Raw genomic sequence first — 22,784 nt, 5'->3', positions numbered from 1 at the left:
ACAGCCCTGATACCAATCCCCTCGACTACACATTTTGGGTGCATGCTGAGGGAAAGGCCTGTAGTGTCCGTCATCCAAACACCACGGCCCTCAGTGCCACTGTCAGCCAGCACTTGGACGCTATGGCAGATGACTACACCTGCAGCGTGTTACAGGCCTTCTGCCGCCCCCTGGAAGCCGTCATTGCCGTTAAGAGCGGCACCATTAATGATTAAGAGAGCTCAGACATATAGCTATTTATTGTATTAATTTTGCTGAAATTATATTATTAAGTAATAAATTATATCTTGTTGAAGTTTAAAATTCAGAGTGATAGGATTTTAATGGACCAGTCCGTATGTATTAGGATGAATATTTGCTTTGTACCATTCAATTTTGCAACAAAATTTCTCATAAATATAGATCCTTTTCCCAGTAATGATGATTGGATTGTTTGGGACCAACTATGACCAAATCTACATTTTTCTTTCATTTAATATTTATCACGTCTTCAACCTCCATTTGCTTAATAGCGGCAGTAGAAAATGTAGATATATCGTTTTCTGATTTTTTGTCTAAAGCAGTATTTCCTACGTGGAGAATTGCTTTTAATGCAGATTTTTATGTAGCGTTCTTCAGATATCTTAGATCTGACGAACTTTTTGATAAAACAAAATATATGCTTATATGTCTTGTCTTCAATCAACTTTAACGAAGTTTACAAAAAATCAAAAAAAAATCATGTAAACTTTGCAAAGATCACTTGTACAAGTGTATTTTTCTCTATTACACCCGGTACATTAAGTTATAAAAAAAAAAGAAGGGAATGTTATGACGACTAATGTAGAGCCCCCAGAAAAATATTTTCTCTTGTTCCTATCCTTCTCTTTTGTAATCCATGAGTATGTTGACCTATTATAATCATCGAATGCAAAGTACATAAATAAACAAGGATTCAGGAAGTTGATTCATGGGATTAATGGATAAGGAAATCTAAAAGTGTGATTACAGGACGTTTAACATATGATATAAGTTCATACATGAACAGTATATGAGTAACTCTAGCTACATATATAACTAGACTAGCCTTTCGTTAGAGCACAAACCTTTTCCTAAAAAATTACAAAAATAATACTAGTTCAACTGATGTACCACAATTTGTTTAGTTAGACCTTGACCCCACAAAATTAAATTTTAGTTTTTTATCTCAATTTGTTCAAAAGTTATGGTCTATATCAATTTATTATCACATTTGCGTCAAACCTCGAAAATAAGGAATTCCTTTCATCAAAAATTTATATACTAAAAATTAACTTGATACCTTTTTAACTAGCTGTATATTTTTATTTTGCGGGGGGTTTACTATTTGTCTGTTTTCATACCTTTTCAGATACTCCTTCTCTGATGCGTAACTCATTCAAACCCACATGACTAATGATGAAAATCTAGTGTAGAATGTGTATGTTAGAAAAAAAGAAAGCGAAAATCAAAATGGTAACCCTGACAATTTCAAGAATATGTTGGAGGAGAGAAAGAATAAGGCTCATGATAATAATGTTTATTAGATACACTACAATCAGCTGTGACAAGGGAGGAAGGAGAAAAGGATATAAACAAGGACATTTGCTAATATTACTCCGATGCCGATCCCCAATTCTACTTTGAGTCCAAAAAGGACTTAAAATCATAACTTCACAACAAATCCTCAGGGTTACACCCGTCTTTTATGAGCACACACGAATGTTCAATTACGTTAGGAATATAATTGAATCGATTTAGGAAAGGATGTTCACTACTCAGGAATTCAAAAAAGGACAACTGCTAAGGAAGAGGAAATTCAATTTTTCAGACTACCTATTCCAAATAAATAGGGCACCTAAGAAATACACCGAATTTTCATCACTGCCCATGACCACACACCTTCCACTACTGTCGATTTTCCAACAATATTTCATTTTCCAAAAACTCAATTCTACACACTCTGCCCTCAAATTATTTCACTTCATATACATTTTTAATTATTTTTTTTTTGGGAAAAAATCCACTTTAAAGAAATAGAGCTTAATAAACGATTTTTTCACAATTTTATATTTTGTATGACCTTGACCTCTGAAAATCAAAGAGACTCTTACTGTTATAACCTTACTACAATGTTTTAACAAAATCGATTTGTAACTTTATCAGTAATCCTGCTTTAAAAATAATGAAATAACTTTTTGTTTGACCTAAAACTCTAAAAATTTAATTGGATCGTATTGGTAATATATTTAGTAGTTGTATCAAGTTTAACAGGAATTTCTAACTTTTTCTATAATACCGATTAAAAACAAACAAACCGAGTTAACAACATAAATTTGGTGTCGAGTTAATATCTTTTTCTATATAATTTAAATATCAGTTAAGGAGTAATTTGATTTTCAAAGGAGAGGCCATCTGTAGATGTTGAAGACCTTATCCCATAGATTTACAACAGTTAAAAACTGGAGATTTCAGATCTTATATTTTTTTTGAGGAAATCAATTTAAGATTTTTTTCGATTTGGTGCTACCTCAGTTTACTTTTTGACGACCCGGTGGGACATTCACAAACCATGTGAACACTTAGGGAGAATAAGATATAAAAATTCGTCTATTCTCGTTGAGAGAGGGAAGGGGTCAACTTAAAACTTAGTGGACCAAAATAATATTACGTGGTAGGGAACAGGACTAAAATTTGAAAAAATAGAAAAGGATTGACATTTTTCCTTTTTTGACAAAATAATGATATTTTCTAAAAAAAGTCATTAAATGAAATTCTTTTAAAAAGGCCATAAGTAAGTCCTTGAAAAAAGTTTGAAAGTTAAAAATAAAATATTCTATTCTACTAAAATCTAAAAAATGTTGGGAAAAAAGGAAATCAATTTTATTTGACTTCCAAAAAATAGGTCAAGAAAGGTCTCTGGGCGAAGGTAAAAAAAAAAAAATACGTGGTCATAGGTGTGGGAAGAAAACAAGAATGTTTTGTTGACATGTTGTTAAAATTATTTTAAAAAGAACCACGTGGTTTACGATCCCTACGTCAATTAATTTGCGGAAAAAATTTGCCAATTCTTTTCTTAACTTTTTCCCCAAAAATTTGCCCCCAAACAACAGAGAAGATAGGGGTCAACCCCCTCCCCCGGCCACTCCAACACTTTTTTGGAAGTACATGACATTTGAAGATAAGAAAAAACACAAGGTAATCCCACCTAGTGCCTTTAAATATAAAATAACTTACGGTATAATCACATCCGTTCTATCAATTATTATTATTATCCTGAGATTTCCCCTACTTTCAATTTTTCTTGTCCCAGAGGTCAACATACTTGCAGTACTCATTCAATGTAGGTATGTATGTATGAAGGAATGGTTAAAACCTGTATTTACATATCACATAGAACATATTTTTAAAAGTATGTACAATAAAATTCGGAACAAAAAAGATGTTATGTAACCTGGGTTATACATAAATTTTAGTCACGTGGTGAATATAATCAAATAAAATATGTGGTGTATCAAGATAAAAACAATCAATAACTAGAATGGGCACTCTGTAGAGCGCAAACCCTCCGCGTAAAGTCCAAATGAGTGATGTTTCTCAATTTGTTCCAAACTTACTGTCGATTATGCATTTTTTACATTTTGAGTTACCTGGACCTCTCAAAATTTAATGCCCTCCTACAGTGACCATTTATAATCTTTGTAACAAGTTTGATCAAAATCAAGCTTTATATTTTGGCGTAATCTTGGAGACTAAAAAAAATAAGGCAATAGAGGCAAAAACATACTTTGATACTGCTAAAAAAATTTAACACGTTAAAAATGTTAATAATTTACAATCCTATGTATGTGTAGTGTAGTCAATCACATTTTGAAAATTTTAACATATCAGCAAGATCCTTGTTCTATCATTTTGGTGATCTCCATCAGCAGATATGTCGTCTCTCAAAGTTACTATACGTTTTATGGTATTCTCTCCGGCCTAGTTATTACGCTCACCGCAATTTAGACAATATTTCCATCCCTATGTATGAACCTAGTTTCCCCACTTCAAAGCCGAAAGAACCGTTGAAAAGCGCCAGGGGAACTATCTTGAGAAAAACATATTTTAAATGTATTTAATAATGTTGTTGTCCAAGATCATTTTCCCCCGTTCGGTTCTGAAGTGGTTTTATTTATTTTTAGACCAAACAATGTATACGGAAATTTAATCGTGTTCAAATCGTGGAACAATTTTTTCAGGTTCAATCTATGGAGCTATTTTATGAGCTGTACAAATTTGATGCATACAATATATTTTACTTTATATCACGTCATTTTGGTCGATGTTCACAGTTGTTGAAACACAAGTCTAGGGGGAATTTTAAATAAGACCAGATCCACACAGCTTTTTCGTATGACTGATTCAGAGTGAACTTTTCTTTGAGATTAATTTAGACTGAATTTTTATTTAAAATCTGGCTTAGGACTTTCAGACTGAAACTCAATACTAGCATATATCATGGCGTTACTTTGCTTATGTCAAAATATACAGTCTATTACGTTGTCAGGTGTGAATATTTCTGTTTCTTTTCCCCACTAATCAGTGTTCTAAACGTTAATTGTTAAACTTTGTAAATTCTTCACTAATTTTAAATAATGATTCCATAGTTTGGGAGGATGAATTGGTTAGCTGCTACCAACTGACTGTAAGCCTTTTTTCTGTTTACTTTCAGAGGAAAGGTTCTGTGATACAATAAAGATAATGACGTTTTGAGTTTAATTAGTTCTTATTTGTCCGTGTAGATGGCGTGGATTGCCCGGGATAATTTGACATCTTGTGCATTTAAAAACATAGGTATGTAGGGGGTTTACATTCGTTTGGTTTATATATATTTATTGTGGATATATATGTACATATCAAGGTAGATAGGTACATATTAAGTATACTATATATACCTACATATTGTGCAGCTTCTTTTGAGTCAAACCTAAAATAATAAAAAAAGATGAAACGAGCCTACCTGTTAAGTCACACACACACAAATGTATTTAGGCATGATGCTCGTTATGGAGGGACTCGCTTTATTCATACCATCATACCTTATGAAAAATCTATCTGCTTTGAAAGGAAAAGCGCACTCTCCTATGTATACCTTGGTTTGGTTTTGTTCGGGGGTCATGATGGTACTGGTAGTGAGGGGGGGGGGTATATCCTCCTCCTCGTTCGTCTATATACTTCTTCCTCAGTAGTCGTCATTCTGTAGTTGTTAGTTCCGAATAGGGAAGAATTCTTCTTCTTCTCCTTCCTCCAAAATAAGAAAATTTGTCCTTTTCAAGTCCTATAATCCTCTAAAATAGTGTGTTCATAACTAACATCATTAGACTACCCTATGCTTCTCGGATTTAATTAATAGTACCAGCCGTATTTTACCAAATATCCCAGTATATTTCTTTCTTTCTGTATGGAGAGTCCCTCCACACTGCCAGTTGTTTGAGAGCAACACTTTACTTATATATTTTTGACAAGTCTGTGAAGTGAAATAATAGTGATTGAGTGTGTGTACTACTACTAAATAAAACAAACCAATCCGTCAGAATGAGTTCACGAAAACTAATTAAATTTATCATTATGTTTGATAATTCAAACCTTCTCTTTTTCCCGGGACAGTTTCTCTCTGGAAGAGTCATTGTGGAGGTGGATGAGGACATGCCAGTTCTAGGTAAGAGTGTCTAACTAAAAGGAGGGGGTGGTTGTAGAGCCATCATTGCCGTTGCCATTGCTTTAAGAGGTGTGTGGGTGTATGTAAGTAAAACCTCACCCATCTGAATAAGTGTGCTCGTATACATACATATGTGATGAGTTAACACACTAACAATCTCCAACAAGTATCAGGAAGAGTAGAAAGGTCCAATATAACATATAAACCAACAGCCCAATTTCGGTCAATTATAGCCATTGTATTCAATTTTACGGAAAAAGTTGAGATAACCAAGAATATTAACTATACTGTAGAACCTTAATTTGATTTGTGGGACTGTATTTAGTCACGATCACATCCTCCCTCCCTCTTCTCAACCATAAAATCGATCTATTCATCCTTTGTAAATTGTGACAATAAATGTTTGCTGCTTTAAGGGTACAACTCGTTGCACCTTCAAGAGGATTCATCATAATAATTTATGATTATAAGACTTCATTTATAGAAAAACCATTATACCTTGTTTTTCTGTTACTTTTAAGTAAGTAAGGAAGGATTGACCAAAGTTAACAAATGTATACTTTGACAAATTTTGATCAATTTCTTTCAGCAATGGACTTTTATTAACCCTTGGGTGTCTCGCAAATGGCATTCTTAAAATAGCCAAAATTCATAGTTACAATAAAAGAATGAAAAATGGACATATTATATTTGAAGGGGCATATCGAGGGCAATATAGGGCTCTCAAATCAAATAAAGGTTTTAAACTATAGCTAAAACTCTTGAGTATCTTACCTTATCCTACAAATTTGAATAATGAGCCAATAAAGACGCAAATATGCCAATGAAGTATTGGATTCTGTGTATAAAAGAAGTAAAAAAAAAAAAAAACGAATGGGATTTTTTCCTTTACTTTTTTTTGTTCAAGATGTTCTTTATGTTGACGCATCACATATGTACTTATGACTCTTGTCGATTTAAAATTAATATCCCAGTTGTGGAAAGGGAAACCCTGTGCGTTGTCCTATCGTATAATGTAAAACTATTCAAGAACAGTATCTCTCTCTAGTAGAAGGCATCTCAACCATTCCATTCCATTATATAATAATGCCAGTAATAAAGCAGGATTTGTCAAACCAGTTTTGATGATGTATTTTATGTCTGTAAGTGGAGAAGGGGAAGCTGTGCAAAACACCATTCATTTCTTTTGTTAAAGGTGTACCCATCTGGGTGATAAAATCTATGTTAGACCTTGATTTAAAGCATTTTTCAATGAATGATTTTGATGAACTCTTTTATGGTTTTTTTTTTCTTTATCATCTTATCTGATTTTCCCTCCTTTTTCCAAAGATTCAGCCTTGCAAATTATGAATAGAACATTAATTATTATTATTTTAGAAGCACATTGATGCTTGTTTAGTATGTAGAGTACCTATGGTTATGGTTATAAATCCTTTGCACTTTTTGTTTGTAAAAAATAAAAGTAACGAAAATTAAGGTGATAACCTTTACCATTTCAAGAATGTTTAGAGGAGAGGTGCTTAGCTATCATGATGTTTTATTATATTAGCTGCAAGGAACTAGGATTGATCTTAACATCTCCCTATCTATATCTAGGTGCTCTTGCCTGCTTACGTGAATGGAAGGCAGTCTCTGACTTCATCCTCCGTTATTGCTTTCCGAAGCCCGAATCTGATTTTACCTGCCCCTTTCAGGCACCGGTTGTCGGTCTTTGGCTCGGCTGAGAAATTATGTTCATCCCTTTAAAAATGACTCAAACATTTTTGAGTTCTTCGTATGGGATGCCACCTTGGCGTTAATAACCGACGACACTTTCGTTAGAGAGTTATCAACAGCTTTTTCTTTTTGTATAAAGGATTATCACTCGTCCCATTTTTACCTTTAGTTTTGTTTTGCATATTTTGGGAGTTGAGCCGCCCCCGATTACCATTATCTTTTCTTTTCTGGAGCCCCCCCCCCCTATCGAGTCCCGGAATAATATATTAGTTATTTTGGTAAATACGGGATACATATCTTGATGCAAAAGACTCTTCAACTTCTGGGAAGGGCTTATTGAGACTCTTATCCTTTACAAAGACATAGCAATGGCTCTGTTTTTGATCCTCAATTTGGAGTCCAACAGGGACTTACTCCTATGAGTTCCTCCACGTTACTCTCCATTAATCATTAGTAACGTTGTAAATGCGAAGAATTTTTGTATTGTGAAAAATAAAAAAACCCGAAAATTAACATGGTAACCATGAAAATTTGAAGAATATTTGAGAGGCGAGCAGTTTGGTTCTCATGACGTTTCATTAAATTAGCTACAATCAGTTGTGAAATGGAAAAAAATAAGTTAGAGTCCCACTTCGTATTGAGCAAGAATCCTTAATTCGGACAGAAGACTGGAGTCCTGTCCAGCTCAGCCTTGGTCCGGTATTGTCCAGCCATAAAAAAAATATAAATTTCAGTCCTTGATGACGTCACTGAACGTATTTCTCCTTCTTTTAGTCAGTTATTGTACTGATAGTCCTAAGGACTCCACCCAATATAGATAAGACCGGCCCGGTCTTATCTATATTGATTGGACCGGGTGAATAAGGACCGACAGAACACTTCCCTTGGTTACACATTACTTATACTAAGATAATCTCTCATCCAAAATAATTATAACAGCTTTAGAAAAGAAAAAAATGCTTACAATTTACAACCCTGTCTATAGGCCTATGCATATTTCTTAGTTACTCTTACAAACTTTGTAAAATATTACATATTATAATTTATGAGTGCATGAACCATGGTATTAGTTAGAGTAGTACAATATTATTCAATGCAAAAAGAAATGAGCAAATTTCCTTTCAGTTATTAGAACGTCCTTGTATGAATGTAGGTATTCTAGAAAGGCGAACGGGTGCGGTTTTCTTAGCTCAACACTCTTCAAATTCTGCTCAGATATGTGTATGCACATTAGGGTGACCCTTAAAATCAGTCGTTTACCTTTACTTGTCTCACACAACGTCATTTTGTTACCTTCATAATATAACTTTGCTGTGCAAAATATTTTGGACTTTAATCAATATTTAATGTACGCCCTTGCATCTAAACGTTTTTAATAGTTATTAAAAAAAATAGCATATAAATATATAAATAAACTTATATACAAGACCAACTTTGTCTGAAACAATAAATCAATTTTATGGAAATACCTGTACTGCCTTAGTATATTCAATCCTTTTTAACAAAAATCCAAATTATATTATTTAGTATAAAATGGATTACAAAGTAATTTATGTACAAAACAAACCAATAATTGATGTACATTTGTCTTCAAATTAGTTGTTAAATTTAGATTTATTCTAAGTTTGATTTATATTGTAAAATAAAAAAGTAAGCAGATGTTGTCAAAATTGACAATTTGACAAACTCTGAATGTGGCTTAAATGTTACAATTTTTGGTACAGGAATGTATTTTCAGAATTAGAACTGATTGAGAGAATGAAAATAAAAACTTTGATTTTTAAGTAGACGATAAGAAACACCCTAAGGTATATAGAACATCTTTCCATTCCTTTATATGTGGTTTCTATTTTCATTTAAAGGGTTGAGATAGTAGGCAAGGAAATAATTCCTTGAACACTGATATAATCATTGGCATAATTAAAGGATTCAAAGGAAGAGTACACTAATGATCATTTGATAAGGCTATTGTAATAATGAGTCTTTTTTGTAATTTTGTAGATATATAATGACGACGTAACTTTTTCGGAAGGATTATTATACAAATTAAAGGCAGAATACTCAAGCATGAAGCTATGTATGAAAAGTATTAAACCAAAGACATGAAAATGAATACTGAAAGTCCTACTGCTATTAGTATTCATGTTGGATTTGGATCTGAAAATCCTAGTCTGGTCGTAGACTGATATGTTGTTTTTTGTGTATCAAACTAACTCCTTCCTTTAAAGACGCTCGGTCGTGACTGATCTCAAATAACTATTCGGTCTTTAAAAAAAAGAAAAATTCATATATACAAAAAATTTAGTCTGAATATTTCTCATTTAAAATTCGATCTAGACCTATTCTATAGATTAATTGTTTATATTGTTATGTGTGGTTTAAAATTGTGAAGATTGACACAATAACGTCATATGAAGTTTAATTATGTTGCATAAATCATATTTGTACAAATTATAAAACCTAGGGTGAAACAACTTCCTGGTTCTTCATATCATTCTTGTTCCTATGATAGTTGGGATAACTTTGGTTGGTTAAACAAGTTCAAACTCATGATTTTTTGCTATTATTAATGGAAATCAATGACTCAAAATACGCTTAAACCATCTTTTAGACAATCAAAATCCTCCATTCAAAATGTCATCTCTCTATAAAGTGCTCATATGTAATTTGATGATTAAGAAAAAGTGAGACGGACTAACTAACAATCTTTTAAGATTCTGTTCCTATTAATATCGATTTTATCAAACTGATTGGTTAATTTCATGGCTAATTCACTTATTTTCCAATTCCTTACAAAAGAAGTTCATCTTTGACTCACTGCGTTATTTCACTAGTAAATATATTTACATTGTAATTTGTTATCAGTTGTAGATTTTTGTGGTCCTTATACAATTTACTGTGTTCTGAGCGTTCATTGGTGGAATTCAATTAGTTCAATTTTAATTATGAAAAATTCTCCACAATTATTAAATAATGATAGCATAGTTGGGAAATGAATTGGCTAACTGCTACCAACCGATTTGGGCCTTTTTTGATTGCTTTTGTGGGGTACATTAAAGGACACAACGAGACATTTACTTAAGAAAAACATTTTTGATAGATGGAAAGAAACAGTAGTATTAATTTGGTCATCAAAACCATAAGTAGAGGACATTTTTTAATGGTTCACCTCTACAGGACCCCAAAATAAGGCGTTTGAGGCAAAAACTTCAGGTGTTGTGGTACTTTTGGGCCATTTTTTTGTGTTAATCTTTGTTGAAAGATTGCGATAGACAATCATTGTTTATATTGTTGTCAGTTCTCAATGTTCCGACATATTTACTATCTATATGTATAGATGTAAAAATTATTACCTGCAGTTCTATTAAAAAAACCAAAAATCAACTTTGTCACCCTCACAGCTTGTAGAAATTTTCGGAAGAAGGCAGCTTAGTTGTCATGCCATTTTATTTGATTAGCTATAATCAGCCTGATTAGTTAAATTTGAATTAGATTTTTCTTAGCTGTGATCAATTATCCAATAATGAAGAATAATTCAACTGCTACAAAGAATTGGCTAGGTACCAAAAACTGATTTTGGGCCTTTTTTTTTCATTCTGTTTGTAAGAAATGTTACAAGACACAACAAAGGCAACGACGGGTATGTACTTGTAAAAAACACTTTTATGTGGATGGTCATTTGGCTCCCACTACTACTAAGTATTGCATACATATGTCAGCTCCACATTCATTAATCCGGTTATACGATGTACATCGTATAGTCATTATATTGAACAAGCTATTGAGGCATTGACGGATTTTTGAGTTGTTTCTTTGTTCTCTCTGATGCCCCATCCGATTAGAATATAACTTACTTCTTTCTTAGAGTCAAATTGACTTTTTTATTAACTTATATACATAAAATGTACGTAACCTATTCAAAGGTCATCCACATTCCAAGGAAGAAGTTTCAATCATTGTCCATGATGTAAAAATCCTTGACTAAAGAGAAATTTTCATTTTTTTAGGGGGGGGGGGGAGGGAGGGTTGTTCTTGTTGTTTTGGGTTTGGAAATGTAAGCAATGTTATGTAGGTATTTATGTGTATAGTAACACCTTGATATACGAGTTAAATTCGTTCCTGAATGGAGTTCGTAAGTCAAAGCATATAAAATAGTTTTAAAAAAATCCATACAATCCTAATAGATAGAAAGGGGGCATACGTCAGATGGTACCTCACTAACACACAAATACACAGTGTATTTTGTTGTCAGCTGTAAATGTTTCTGCTTCTTTTGTCATCTTCCATGTTCTGGAATTTGAATTAACTTTTATTTTGCTGCTACGAGGAATTCTCGACAATTAATTCCAGAATTGGGAATAATTGAGTAACTGCTATCGCGTCGTTACCCTTATTGCATCACACAACCTTTTATCCAAAATAGAAGCAGGGGGGCTTAAGATCTGTTGGTGTTTCAGCAATTTTGTCCAATTCTACTCTAGGATGGAATTATTATTCAATAATTGTTGAGAAGTGTTTTGTACTTTTTTTTTAGGCCACTGGTTACATATCCTTTGAAATCTGTTACCTGGCTCCACTCGATCCGCAGCGATTTATCTAATTTGGCTACTAAGAGTTTGGCTGAATCATCATTGTTAATGTCCGTCATTTATGAGCACACCCTATTGATTACTTTATACTTAAATGCTATCCTCAACAAGGCGTTTCTTCACTAAATCAAAAAAATACAGTGTACTTTGTTGTCAGCTGTTGATGTTTCTGTTTTTTTCCCTCTAATTAGTGTTAGGAACGTTGATTGGTCGAATATAAAATTAGTTCTTGTTAAGCTGTGAACCATTCCTAACAGCTATTAAATAATGATTCCATAGTTGGGAGGAATTGGCTACCTATCAACTGATTTTGGGCCCATCCACGATTTTTACTATGCATTTTTTCTCCCTCCATTCTGATAACAGTTGTCTTGTTTTCATGCCATACTCGTAGACACACGTCATATCACCAGTTATAATGCGTTCGCTTGAACGTTGGGTTGGAATTCGCACGATCAAGCATTTCCGAAGAGACTTGCTTAAGGTACTGTCTTGCAGAAAATTCAGCTCTTTTGGAACAAACCGTGGAGTGTTGCGTCTCATGCACAAATTTTCAGTCAGAATGGTACGAACTGACTCGTGAGAAATGTTAAGGCAATGTGATAACTCCGTTAAACTGGTATGACGATTTTTTTGTTCAATAATTTAGTTCATTGTAAAAATCGTGAAGTACTAGTGAGGAGACTGACTTATCCAGCTGTGGCAAGCAAGCTGGTCTACAGATCGCACTCAAACTTGGCATTATTGAAGACAGTGCTGTCTACCTAGAAAAAATAATAATTTTTAAATCACTCTATCGCTGGCAATATAAATGAACAATTTCCGGTCCTTTTTTCAGAATTTATATTAAAAAAAACTCGAGTGTTGGGCCACTCGTCCTCAGAGTATTACTGTACATATGTCATGTTACGTATTATGTGTAGAAAACGTTAGTAGGTGCTGGATAAGTTGTTTCACCAAATGAATACCCATGTGAGCACACACCATTTCTAACGCCTACATTGATTACGTCATCGAAATGGCTTTATCTTTCAACATACATATTTTCATTTCTTCATGTTGTAACTTGGAAGTGAAGGAACCAAATTTGTACCTATACCGCAAATAATAACGAATAATAATAATATTTAATATTACGAATGAATGATAAACACAAACACAAGTTATGTACCTTAAATTTGTTTACAAAGAACACATAGCTTCATAAATAAATACCTTTTATGTAAGCAGTATGTACATTGTAAATACAGGGTGAGGAATACATAAGTTCTGGAAGATATGTTTTAGTTTATAAATTCAATATCAATTTTTAAATTAGCAAACACTTTGGTGAAAATGATGAAATTGTAATATAAATTTACTTCAAAAAACTCTTGTTCGAATTAATGACATTTTGCCAGGATTACATGGCGGAGACATAGAGGCGGCACGGACAAAGTTGTTCACCTCTTGAAGCCACCCATAAGGCCTGTCTTTTATGCAAGACACTTGACACCATCCCATCATCACGAAGTACCAGAAACCGTCGAGTGTCATTGTCTGAGCCGTTATTATTGGTATATCGGACAGGAAGAAGATGCCCCTCATTTTCATCGAGGAGGGTGTGAAGATCTACCAAACCGTCTACAAGCCATGTTGGTCGACAAGATCCTTTCCTGGCTTCAGGACATATATGGTCATGTCCCTTATATCATCAGCCTAGAAGGGTACCCTCTCAAACTGAAAAAAGTGTTTAGGTCTGGTGAACAACAAATTTGAAGGGCTTGCGGGAAAATAAGTTGTGTCCTCCTAGCGGCCCTGACCTGAATCCCATGTTGATCCACCCTTCAGGCCAGGGCTTGCAGCAAGCATCACCCCACTAAAGAAACTTTGAAGCGTTCCTTCATCCAGAAATGGGGCAATATCTCTACCCATACTGCCTCTGTCTAAGTGCCTCTTCGTCTCAGCCATATAATCCGGGACCAGGGTGGTTATTTCGGAAAAAGTTTTTTTATTTTAGTGTATATTACAATTTGATCATTATCAGAAAAGTTTTTGCTTGTCAATATTGAATTTTAAACTCAACTTCATGAACTTATGACCCACCCTGTACATAAATATCAGGGATGAAAAGCAAATATTAAAGAGGAATGAATTTCTCTTCATCCACAGTTCCATGTGTGAATCCTTACTTGGATATCATATAATACAAATATATTATGTACAAAAGTGAAATTCACTTTGAAAAACAATCGATACCATTTTATGATTTCATGCTGAAAATCTACCTTTATATTATGGACTTTTATGGATGAGTAGCTCCTGCTCTGCTTATTATCCCGACTTCCACCCATAGAAAAAGAAATATATGGAGGTGACAAGGATTTAACTTGGCTGCTTTACTTACTTAGGCAGACAGAGAATATATATATTTTGTATTATACATAAATTTAATTATTTTTCTATAGTTAGTTAGCAAATGATCCCCTATTTCTCTATGATGAAAGTGGACAATATAATCTATTATAGAGCGTTTTCATTTGACATTGTTTATATTACCCTTTTTTTTGGGGGGAGGGGGGGGGGTAAACATCCAAGTTTGATAAAATTTGAAAAATCCATACTCATTCTCAAGAAATTAAATTTTTTGGGAAAAAATTTCAAAAATCCTTTTTAATATAATAAGTTGTTTACAAAAAATACAAATTTTTTAGGAAAAGAAATTCAAATATAAGAAATAAATCAATTATCAATGTACAGAAATTATATTTTTTTTAGGGAAAAAATTTCAAAAATCCACAACTGTTAACGAAGAATTAAATTTTTTTGCGAAAAAAATTTCAAATATTCAATTTTCTAGTAAAAAGCAACATTTCCTTTATTAGGGGGAGGGTGGGAGGCTACAGCCCCTGTACAAGGGAAAGAATATGATATTTTCCCCAAAGTACTCTACTTTTCTTTACCTGAATCGATCAAATAATAATAATAATTGTACAAATTTCGAAATTTCATAGATATTTTCAGTACATATTACTTTGATATTCATATATCACTATTAAATATTCAATGTTCAGTATTCAATGCAGATGTTCAGTTTTTTTTTCTTTTCTTAAAACCATTTAATGGAGTTTCATCAAGATTTGTTAGAAAATCATCCCTTTTATGTTGTAAATATATCAGCTTTGAGGCCCCAAGATTCCGTTTACGTGAATTTATGACGTCAGTGAAAACGCTCCATGGAGGTGACACGAATTTGTTCTCGGGTGCTTGGCTTTGTTAGGCATATAGAGAATAAATATTCAGATCTTGAAAATTTATATGCAGTTGTTGATTTTGGTGTAATTGTCATCTGCAGGAAAAAAAAAAATTAAAATTGATTTAAATGAGCACATCTCTAATGATTTAAATCATCATATTAATTTTATTTAAAGGAAGATTTATTTAACCTTTTACACTTATGGCTGTTTTGGCGTTACTAATATGTATGTACAAGTATTAACTTATATACGTAAGCTGTACAAGTTGCAACCAAAAAATGAGCTGAATATTTTTAAATGAAGGACTTACACCCTACTTGGAAAAAGGATAATGAAATATTGGAATATTACCTCTGATAACTAATCGATATATTAATGGAGTAATTTTTAACTATTTTATAACAAATTAATAAAATATGTGTATTCTAAAGGACATTATAAGGTTCAAACGCCTAGAGTTATATAACTCATAAACACACAACAACCATTTAATTTCAATAGATCAAAATAAAATGATAGTATTAATGGATAGTTGGTAGTTAGAATGACCAATGTTGTAAATTGAATAATACTATTAAAGACGAAGAAAATTACAATGTTTACAAATTTTTAATGCAAGTAGCAACTTCTACGGACACGAAAACTTTTACATAACAAATATATAAACAAATAATCGGAGAAACTTTTCCCCACTTTTTAACTCATAGACTATCAGTTCTTAACACAATGTTGTATATCTATTATTAAAAAATTACCGAGTTCAAATATGACATCGAACCAAAGTCATACCAAAATTAGAACAGCCGAAGGCAATGAAACAGCCTTTTGCATGCCTTGTCACCTATATATATTTATCCCTACTTTCACCTTCTAATGAATGAATTAGTGTTGGGTTTTGATCTGAGACTAAAATGTTATTTTATCGTTATACAATCTTATTTCCATGTTGTACATAAAAATTAACTCTACCAAATGGGAAGAGTAAGATATTTTTCTCTAATTATCCTATTTTTCTCGTCCCTAATTGATCAACAAAAAAATAACATATATTTTTTTTTACAAATCTAACCATTTTGAGGGATTTTTTGTACTTTGATCTAATACAAATATCAACATTAATAATTAGCATCTAGTAGTATTCTATGCAAATGTTATGCCTTATTTAATTCTTAAATCCATTTGATCATGTTTCCTGTAGATTTATTGGAAATTTGTCCATTTTATTTAGTAAGAATATCAAATTTGAGCCCCCAAAATGGCGTTTCCTTTAGTTATGATGTATTTTATGGTGTCAATGAAAATGAATTTTACCGCACATGAACAAATTATGTAGTTATTTTTATAAAACCAGGATGTATCATGCAAAGCGTGTTGAAAATCAATTAATGGCTTATGGTAGTGTTTAAGAATGTGAATATTGGTGCAATTGAGTTAAGCGTAAAAATTACGTCTGAGAGACTTTAATAAAAAATATGGAAATTTTGAGAAACGGAATATCTAATGACAGAGATTTATGATAAACATTAGTGCTCCATGCTCGCTGATACGTTAAAATTTTCCAAATAAAGAGGAATTACGTATAGGAGCATTTCTGTTTTGCTCTTGTCAACTATCTCCTTTTTGAATAAAAATTTATACTCACCACACTTTTTGGCAATATTCATATCCTTAGTAGTGTCATCCGGGATCCGGTACTATAGTAAGTACTGACACATTTAAAAATGGTGCTATAATAAACTGGTATTAGAATTGGTACTTGTGGCTTCACTAAGTCATTGACCGGACAAAGACGCAATCCCTCAAATTTCTTGCAAATAAAGTTTTCCTTAGAGAACTGACTTCAACAATCATAAAACTGTAAATGAACTTTTTTTAAGTGTACGCTTAACATTTATGCAGACTTTAAGTTTTTTTATGTAATGTATTAATTGCGAGATATAGCTCACTAAAGACATCTAGCAAAAAACACTCAGAACTTTTTACTTGACCTAATATTTAGAAACAATTTAATATCCTTCCCTTTTCCAATAGTTTTCAATGTTAATTTCCTGTATCTCTTCTCAAGCTTTGTATATGAAGTAAAGTTTGACCTTTTTAGCAAAATCTATAGCTGAGATGGATAATACTGATGCTTCCATATAACAGAGTATGCTAGTACGAATTCAATGCCTTGAACGTGATTGAAAGGCATAGATAACGCATAGAGCACATGGTTGTAAAATGCTAGTGGTATTGCAATTATTATATTATCACTCAATATCAGATATCCAATTATGCATAGATACCTAATTTACTAGTTTTATTCTGTCTCAATTTTGTCACTACTCACTATTACAGTCTGCATATAGAGGTTTTGACTCATGTTACAAATTTCATCGTAAACCGAAAGGATCCTGTGTTTCTTTTAAAAAAGTTCCAAATATCCCAAAGAAACTTCATGTAACGGATTTAAAAATCAATAAAGACTAACACCTGGATTGAATACTACTTGATAGTTTAAAAAAAAAAACAATGGTTTTTTTAATTGAATCAAATTAATCTGTTATTATAGGTAAAGTGAAAAGTTCGAAGCGTTTTTTCACTTTATTTTGACAATAAAATTAACATAGTTAGGATTATCCTATTTAAGTAGTTTCAAACAGTTTTCTGGCTAATCTTGTTCCCGGGCAATTGAATAAGTGCTCACATGCGGAGTCAACTACACGATTTACATTATTTTATCGACATTTTCGACATCCATAATACCAGAACGGAATCGTTTGAACCCCTGCTTTGCTGTTGTATTCGATAGTATATTGGGTCCATAAACAGCACACATTTTTTGGCTACTTACTCCACCTTTTCACCTTGGTCCTAGGTGAAGTATGTATGGAATTTTATCTTCTTTTACTTCTATTTTGCAACGCTGAAACCCACAACTGGCTTCACCTTTCATAAAACTGTAAATGAAATTTTTTTGAGTGATGGCTTAATCTTTAAGCATACTTTAAGCTTTTTTGATACAATATATTAATCGTGAGATATAGGTCACGAAAGACATCTAGCGAAAAACACTCATAATTTTTTAATTGACCAATATTAAAAGCGAATGTCTGTATGTGAATCACTGAGTTATTTTAGGCTCAAGAGATGGTTCTGGTAACATTTTTTTGGCTTTTAAGACCAGGGTGTATATAAAAAAAAATAAAGACCGTATAATTTTAAGAATGATTATTGTGCATGTTGGTACGTCTCTTTGCACACTTTTTTTAATGGAGATTATAAGATTTAGAGAAGAAGTGAAGGCTTTTTGACAATAATATAAAAGATGAGAGAACGAGGAGGGCTCAACTTGAATATTTATTCTTCTCTAAGCCTTATAATCTCTTTTAAAAAAGTGGAAGAGTTCAGAATTAATTTTAATTTCTTTATACCGGGGAAACATACTTTACCTTCTTATAAAAAAATTGTACAAAGATACATACCAACATGCTGGGAGAATATAATTCTTAAAATTTTCCGCCCTTGATTTTTTTTTATATTAAGAAGAATAATTCTTAATTAATTTTAATTTCTTAATGTCTCGGGCAACGCTGGGTAAACATACTTTAGTAGGTATTAAAAATCATTTTCAAATGAATGGATTTCTACACTTAATGTTGTTTTTCATCTATTAAACACCAAAAAGTTGGATAGTCGGGGAAAAATATTATCTCCATACAAATGTAATATTTAATTTATTGTCTACAAAGTGTAAATATTGATGTAATAACGTATTTTACTAGATTTTAGGATCTGATATACAGAGTGCAGTCAATAAAATAATTTTTATAAATCAAAAAAGTTATATTTTTCTTTCATAATCATAGTATACATTTAAAGTTGTGTTTTAAACTGTTTTGAATGTCAAATCATTTAGGTGACATCCGCCATTGTTGAATAAACCAAACTTTGTTGTTTTAATACCTGGTCATTTTTTTTCTTTCTCTTTCAAAAACATTTTTACTAAGAGGGTTTTAAATGGATAACTACCTCACACAAAAATATGCAAAATTTCATATCCAACATATCTTAATTCATAATTGGGGATAATTAGTTGATTAGATAAGTAAAAAGGCGATTTTATAAAGTTATTATAAATACTTTATTTAGACAAACCACACAAAAATATGCAAAATTTCATATTCAACATATCTTATTTCATAATTGGGGATAATTAGTTGATTAGAGAAGTAAAAATGACGATTTTGTAAAGTTATTATAAATACTTTATTTAGACAAACCACACTAATTTAGTGTTTTGGCAGAACACTAAATCTGTTGGTATCAGTTTTAGCTATATACCATAATTACTCGTAGAGTTATGTTGCGTTCAAAGAGTTTATCAAATTACTAATTATGTAAATGAATTGAAAAAAATCGTTTTTGTATATTATAAATTTAAGTAATTAATTGATTTTTATACACCACACAAACAAAAACTTTACAATCTTGCATCTAGAATGGAACCCGACCCATCCCGCTTCTGCTTCTACAGCCTGATTGCCTTGCAATATAAAAGAAGAACTTATGTTGCCACGGCTTGTTAAATAATCCTAGACGTTAAAGTTATATATTTTTGATAGAGAGTGAAGTTTCAAGGCAGTATATTTATCAGTCTCATTTTGACATCCAAATACATGCACCATTGTCCTTACTTTAAAAAAAATATTTTTATAATTATAACATTTTTTTACTTAAACCCCAAAAAATGACCTATGCCGCGTGAAAACACACAACAAATGCGTGTTATTCACGTCAGTATATCAACCACAGGATTACTGCTTACAAATTTAAATATATATATATTTGTCAGCTGTCAATTCTTCTGCTCTAGCTGTTGCTCTTATCCGTACTGTTAGACCCGTTGATTGGTTGAGTTAGCTCTTATGAAGTTGTACATACATGAGCAAACTAAAAAATCTGTATTATACACAAGGTGCTGTGACAATCTGTAGCTTCTGGTTTAAACTAGTTGTATGAAAAAAATGGGGCATGCTGATAAGAATTTTCAAAGCACCCTGTATGTGAGTAACAATGATTTTTTAAAGGGTTTTTCATTAGAGAAGCTTCATCCCGTTTCTTCCTTTGATATTTAGAAACTTCATTAGTATACATTTTATCATGGAGCGATATACACTTGATGAGCGATTGCAAATTATTCAAATTTATTATCAAAATAGTCGTTCAATCCTGATTTTAATCTCTAAATCATTTTCATTAATCATCATTGCATCTCGAAAAACAAATTACTGTTTAGTGTGGACTTCATGCTGGAGGGATCATTGGCTATATTTTTTTGTTGATGATGATATTCGTCACGTTATTGTAAATGGAAATCGCTATGGCACCACCATAACTTTTTTTTAGCCCCAATTGAAAGGTATGTACTTGGCAAAAATGTGGTTTCAACAAGATGGTATAACTTGTCAAACAGCAAACGTTACAATCGATTTAATGGAAAACAAATTTGGTGAGCGCGTTATTTCGAGAAATGGGCCAGTAAATTGTCCGCTTCGATTGGGCAATTTAAGATTATTTTCTTTGGGGTCAAGTGAAGATATTGGTCTACACCAATAAGCCGGCGATGTTAGAAGGACTCAGAGAAAATATCGAACCTAAAATTGCAGCAATATCCTTCAATTTATTGGAAAAAGTAGTAAAAATGGGGTTCAGCGATTGTAATTTCATAAACGTGCTCTTGGTGGTCACGCCGAGGAATCGATTTACATACATAAATGTACATGTTTATAATTTGTACTGAAAAAATATATTTGGCAAAATCTTGAACCGTTTGTGTTTCCTTTTGCAGAAAAGTTGAAGCTTTCTTAATGAAAAACCCTTTATTAAATAATATTGTCATTCAGTATTATCAGTATAGTATTGTCATTCCATTTTTTCATAAAAAAATCCCCCCTCATAAAGAAAGAGTTAATAAAGGCTATGAATGACACTACAAGTTACCTACCCCTGGTTAAGATATTTTGCATATCTTCATTTCTTTTTCTATTCATGTATGAATCAAAATGGTGGGTGTTGGACGGATTAAGTATCAAATACTAGTCTACCTAAATGTCATTTTACCCAAAAATACCATCCTACTATTATTATGGGCAAATGTTTATGATGGAGTATAATATTATTTGAATTATGTTTCAGGTTTATTCTTTCACGTCGTTGGTGAAGGAGTTGTCAACATGGCAAGAACGGCAAAAGACGCAGCTTCTGACAAAGAAAACTACATTGACTTTCGCCTACGACTCCTGGGAAAGCCTGGTAATCGATCTTGATATTTAATTATTTTATTTATATTCTAAACAAGTTTGAGCAATGAATACTCTATGCGTTGAACACGCACTCCCCCCCCCCTTACCTTTTTAGACCCACCTAAGGTTGCTAGTAAAATATTTATGAACCCAAATAGAGAATGGAATATGTATAAAAAACATTGTAGTGATTGTTTTAAGGAATTAAAAGAAATTTTATGAATGAATTAATTATTCTTCGCCTAATATGACATAAATAGATTGCCAGTCAACTAGTGTCCCTCCCATTTGGGGCGTGATAGTTCTTCAAGAGGGCGCCAAAACAGAGAAAACATTTGTAAATGTAAATACTGTTAAACCACAAAAGATGAAGAAGTTGTTTGAACGTGGGAAGGGTGGTTCTATACAAGAGAACCAACACAAAAGTGGGTGGGGAGGGGTGCCATCTGTAGAGAAAGGAATACATAGAGATAAGCGAATGATTGAGCAAAGATATCCCCTTAAAAAAGGGGTATAGTATAACGTCATATATATTTTGTTTTTCTTACATTAATAATCGGCAACCATTCTTATTAGAGGAATGATATTTAACTCTGATTGACTCCAGGGGCGCAGGATTATTTATACATAAGGGTTTGGTTGTTGTTTTTTTTGAAAAAAAAAAATGAAAGATTAAATTTGCAATAATACTTTGACATACGAGTTACATTCGTTTCTGGACCAGAGGTAGAAAGTATATTATTCTATTTATCCAAAAAGTAATGATTAAAAAAATTATAGTCAAGTGCCTCTTGTCTTTTGTCGCTAACTCTAGACCAGCTCGTATCCTTATAAAAATTCGTATGCTGTGGCACACGTATCCCTAAGTAATACTGTACCTTTGTTTCTACCCTTTGCAATAGCTGACGTTCACCACTGTAGAATAAAGATTTAATCTACTGCAGCCTTTCTATGCCGAACTGCCAATCCAAATCCCTCAGTCATCTCTATGTATTTCTTTTTCTATGGTGTTACAATAAGAATGACGTCATATATTGATGATGACTAAAATATAACTAACAATCACGCAGCTTTTTATTCGTGTAGTATTTCAGGTGAATAAGGTGATAATGACCCTCGGTTTTGGCGTCCAGGGAGAGGGGGGGAGCTTGTTATTTATTATACTATGCAACAAATTCAGGTCTTGGAATGCCTGCCGGCTTAAACCCACATCGATAATTGTTTTTAAAGCTTTAGAATACATGAAAATGACCATTGGAAT

The 22,784-nt window shown here is 32.5% G+C and overlaps 1 protein-coding gene across 1 annotated transcript in view; it reads left to right on the top strand.

Moving 5' to 3' along the window:
* Positions 1–5,145: 5,145 nt before the first annotated feature.
* Vdup1 (arrestin family protein Vdup1) overlaps positions 5,146–22,784 on the top strand; it is a 43,153-nt gene continuing 25,514 nt past the window's right edge. Inside the window, exons 1-2 of the mRNA XM_040716348.2 lie at positions 5,146–5,698; positions 21,417–21,533. Coding sequence (XP_040572282.1) covers positions 5,575–5,698; positions 21,417–21,533 — 241 coding nt within the window. The 5' untranslated portion in view covers positions 5,146–5,574. The remainder of the gene's footprint in view (positions 5,699–21,416; positions 21,534–22,784) is intronic.

This window comes from Lepeophtheirus salmonis, chromosome 7 (genome assembly GCF_016086655.4).
Source record: "Lepeophtheirus salmonis chromosome 7, UVic_Lsal_1.4, whole genome shotgun sequence".
In the NCBI taxonomy this organism is placed as follows: domain Eukaryota; kingdom Metazoa; phylum Arthropoda; class Copepoda; order Siphonostomatoida; family Caligidae; genus Lepeophtheirus; species Lepeophtheirus salmonis.
The sequence above is the reverse complement of the archived record's forward strand: the minus strand, read 5'-3'. Positions and strand labels throughout refer to the sequence as shown.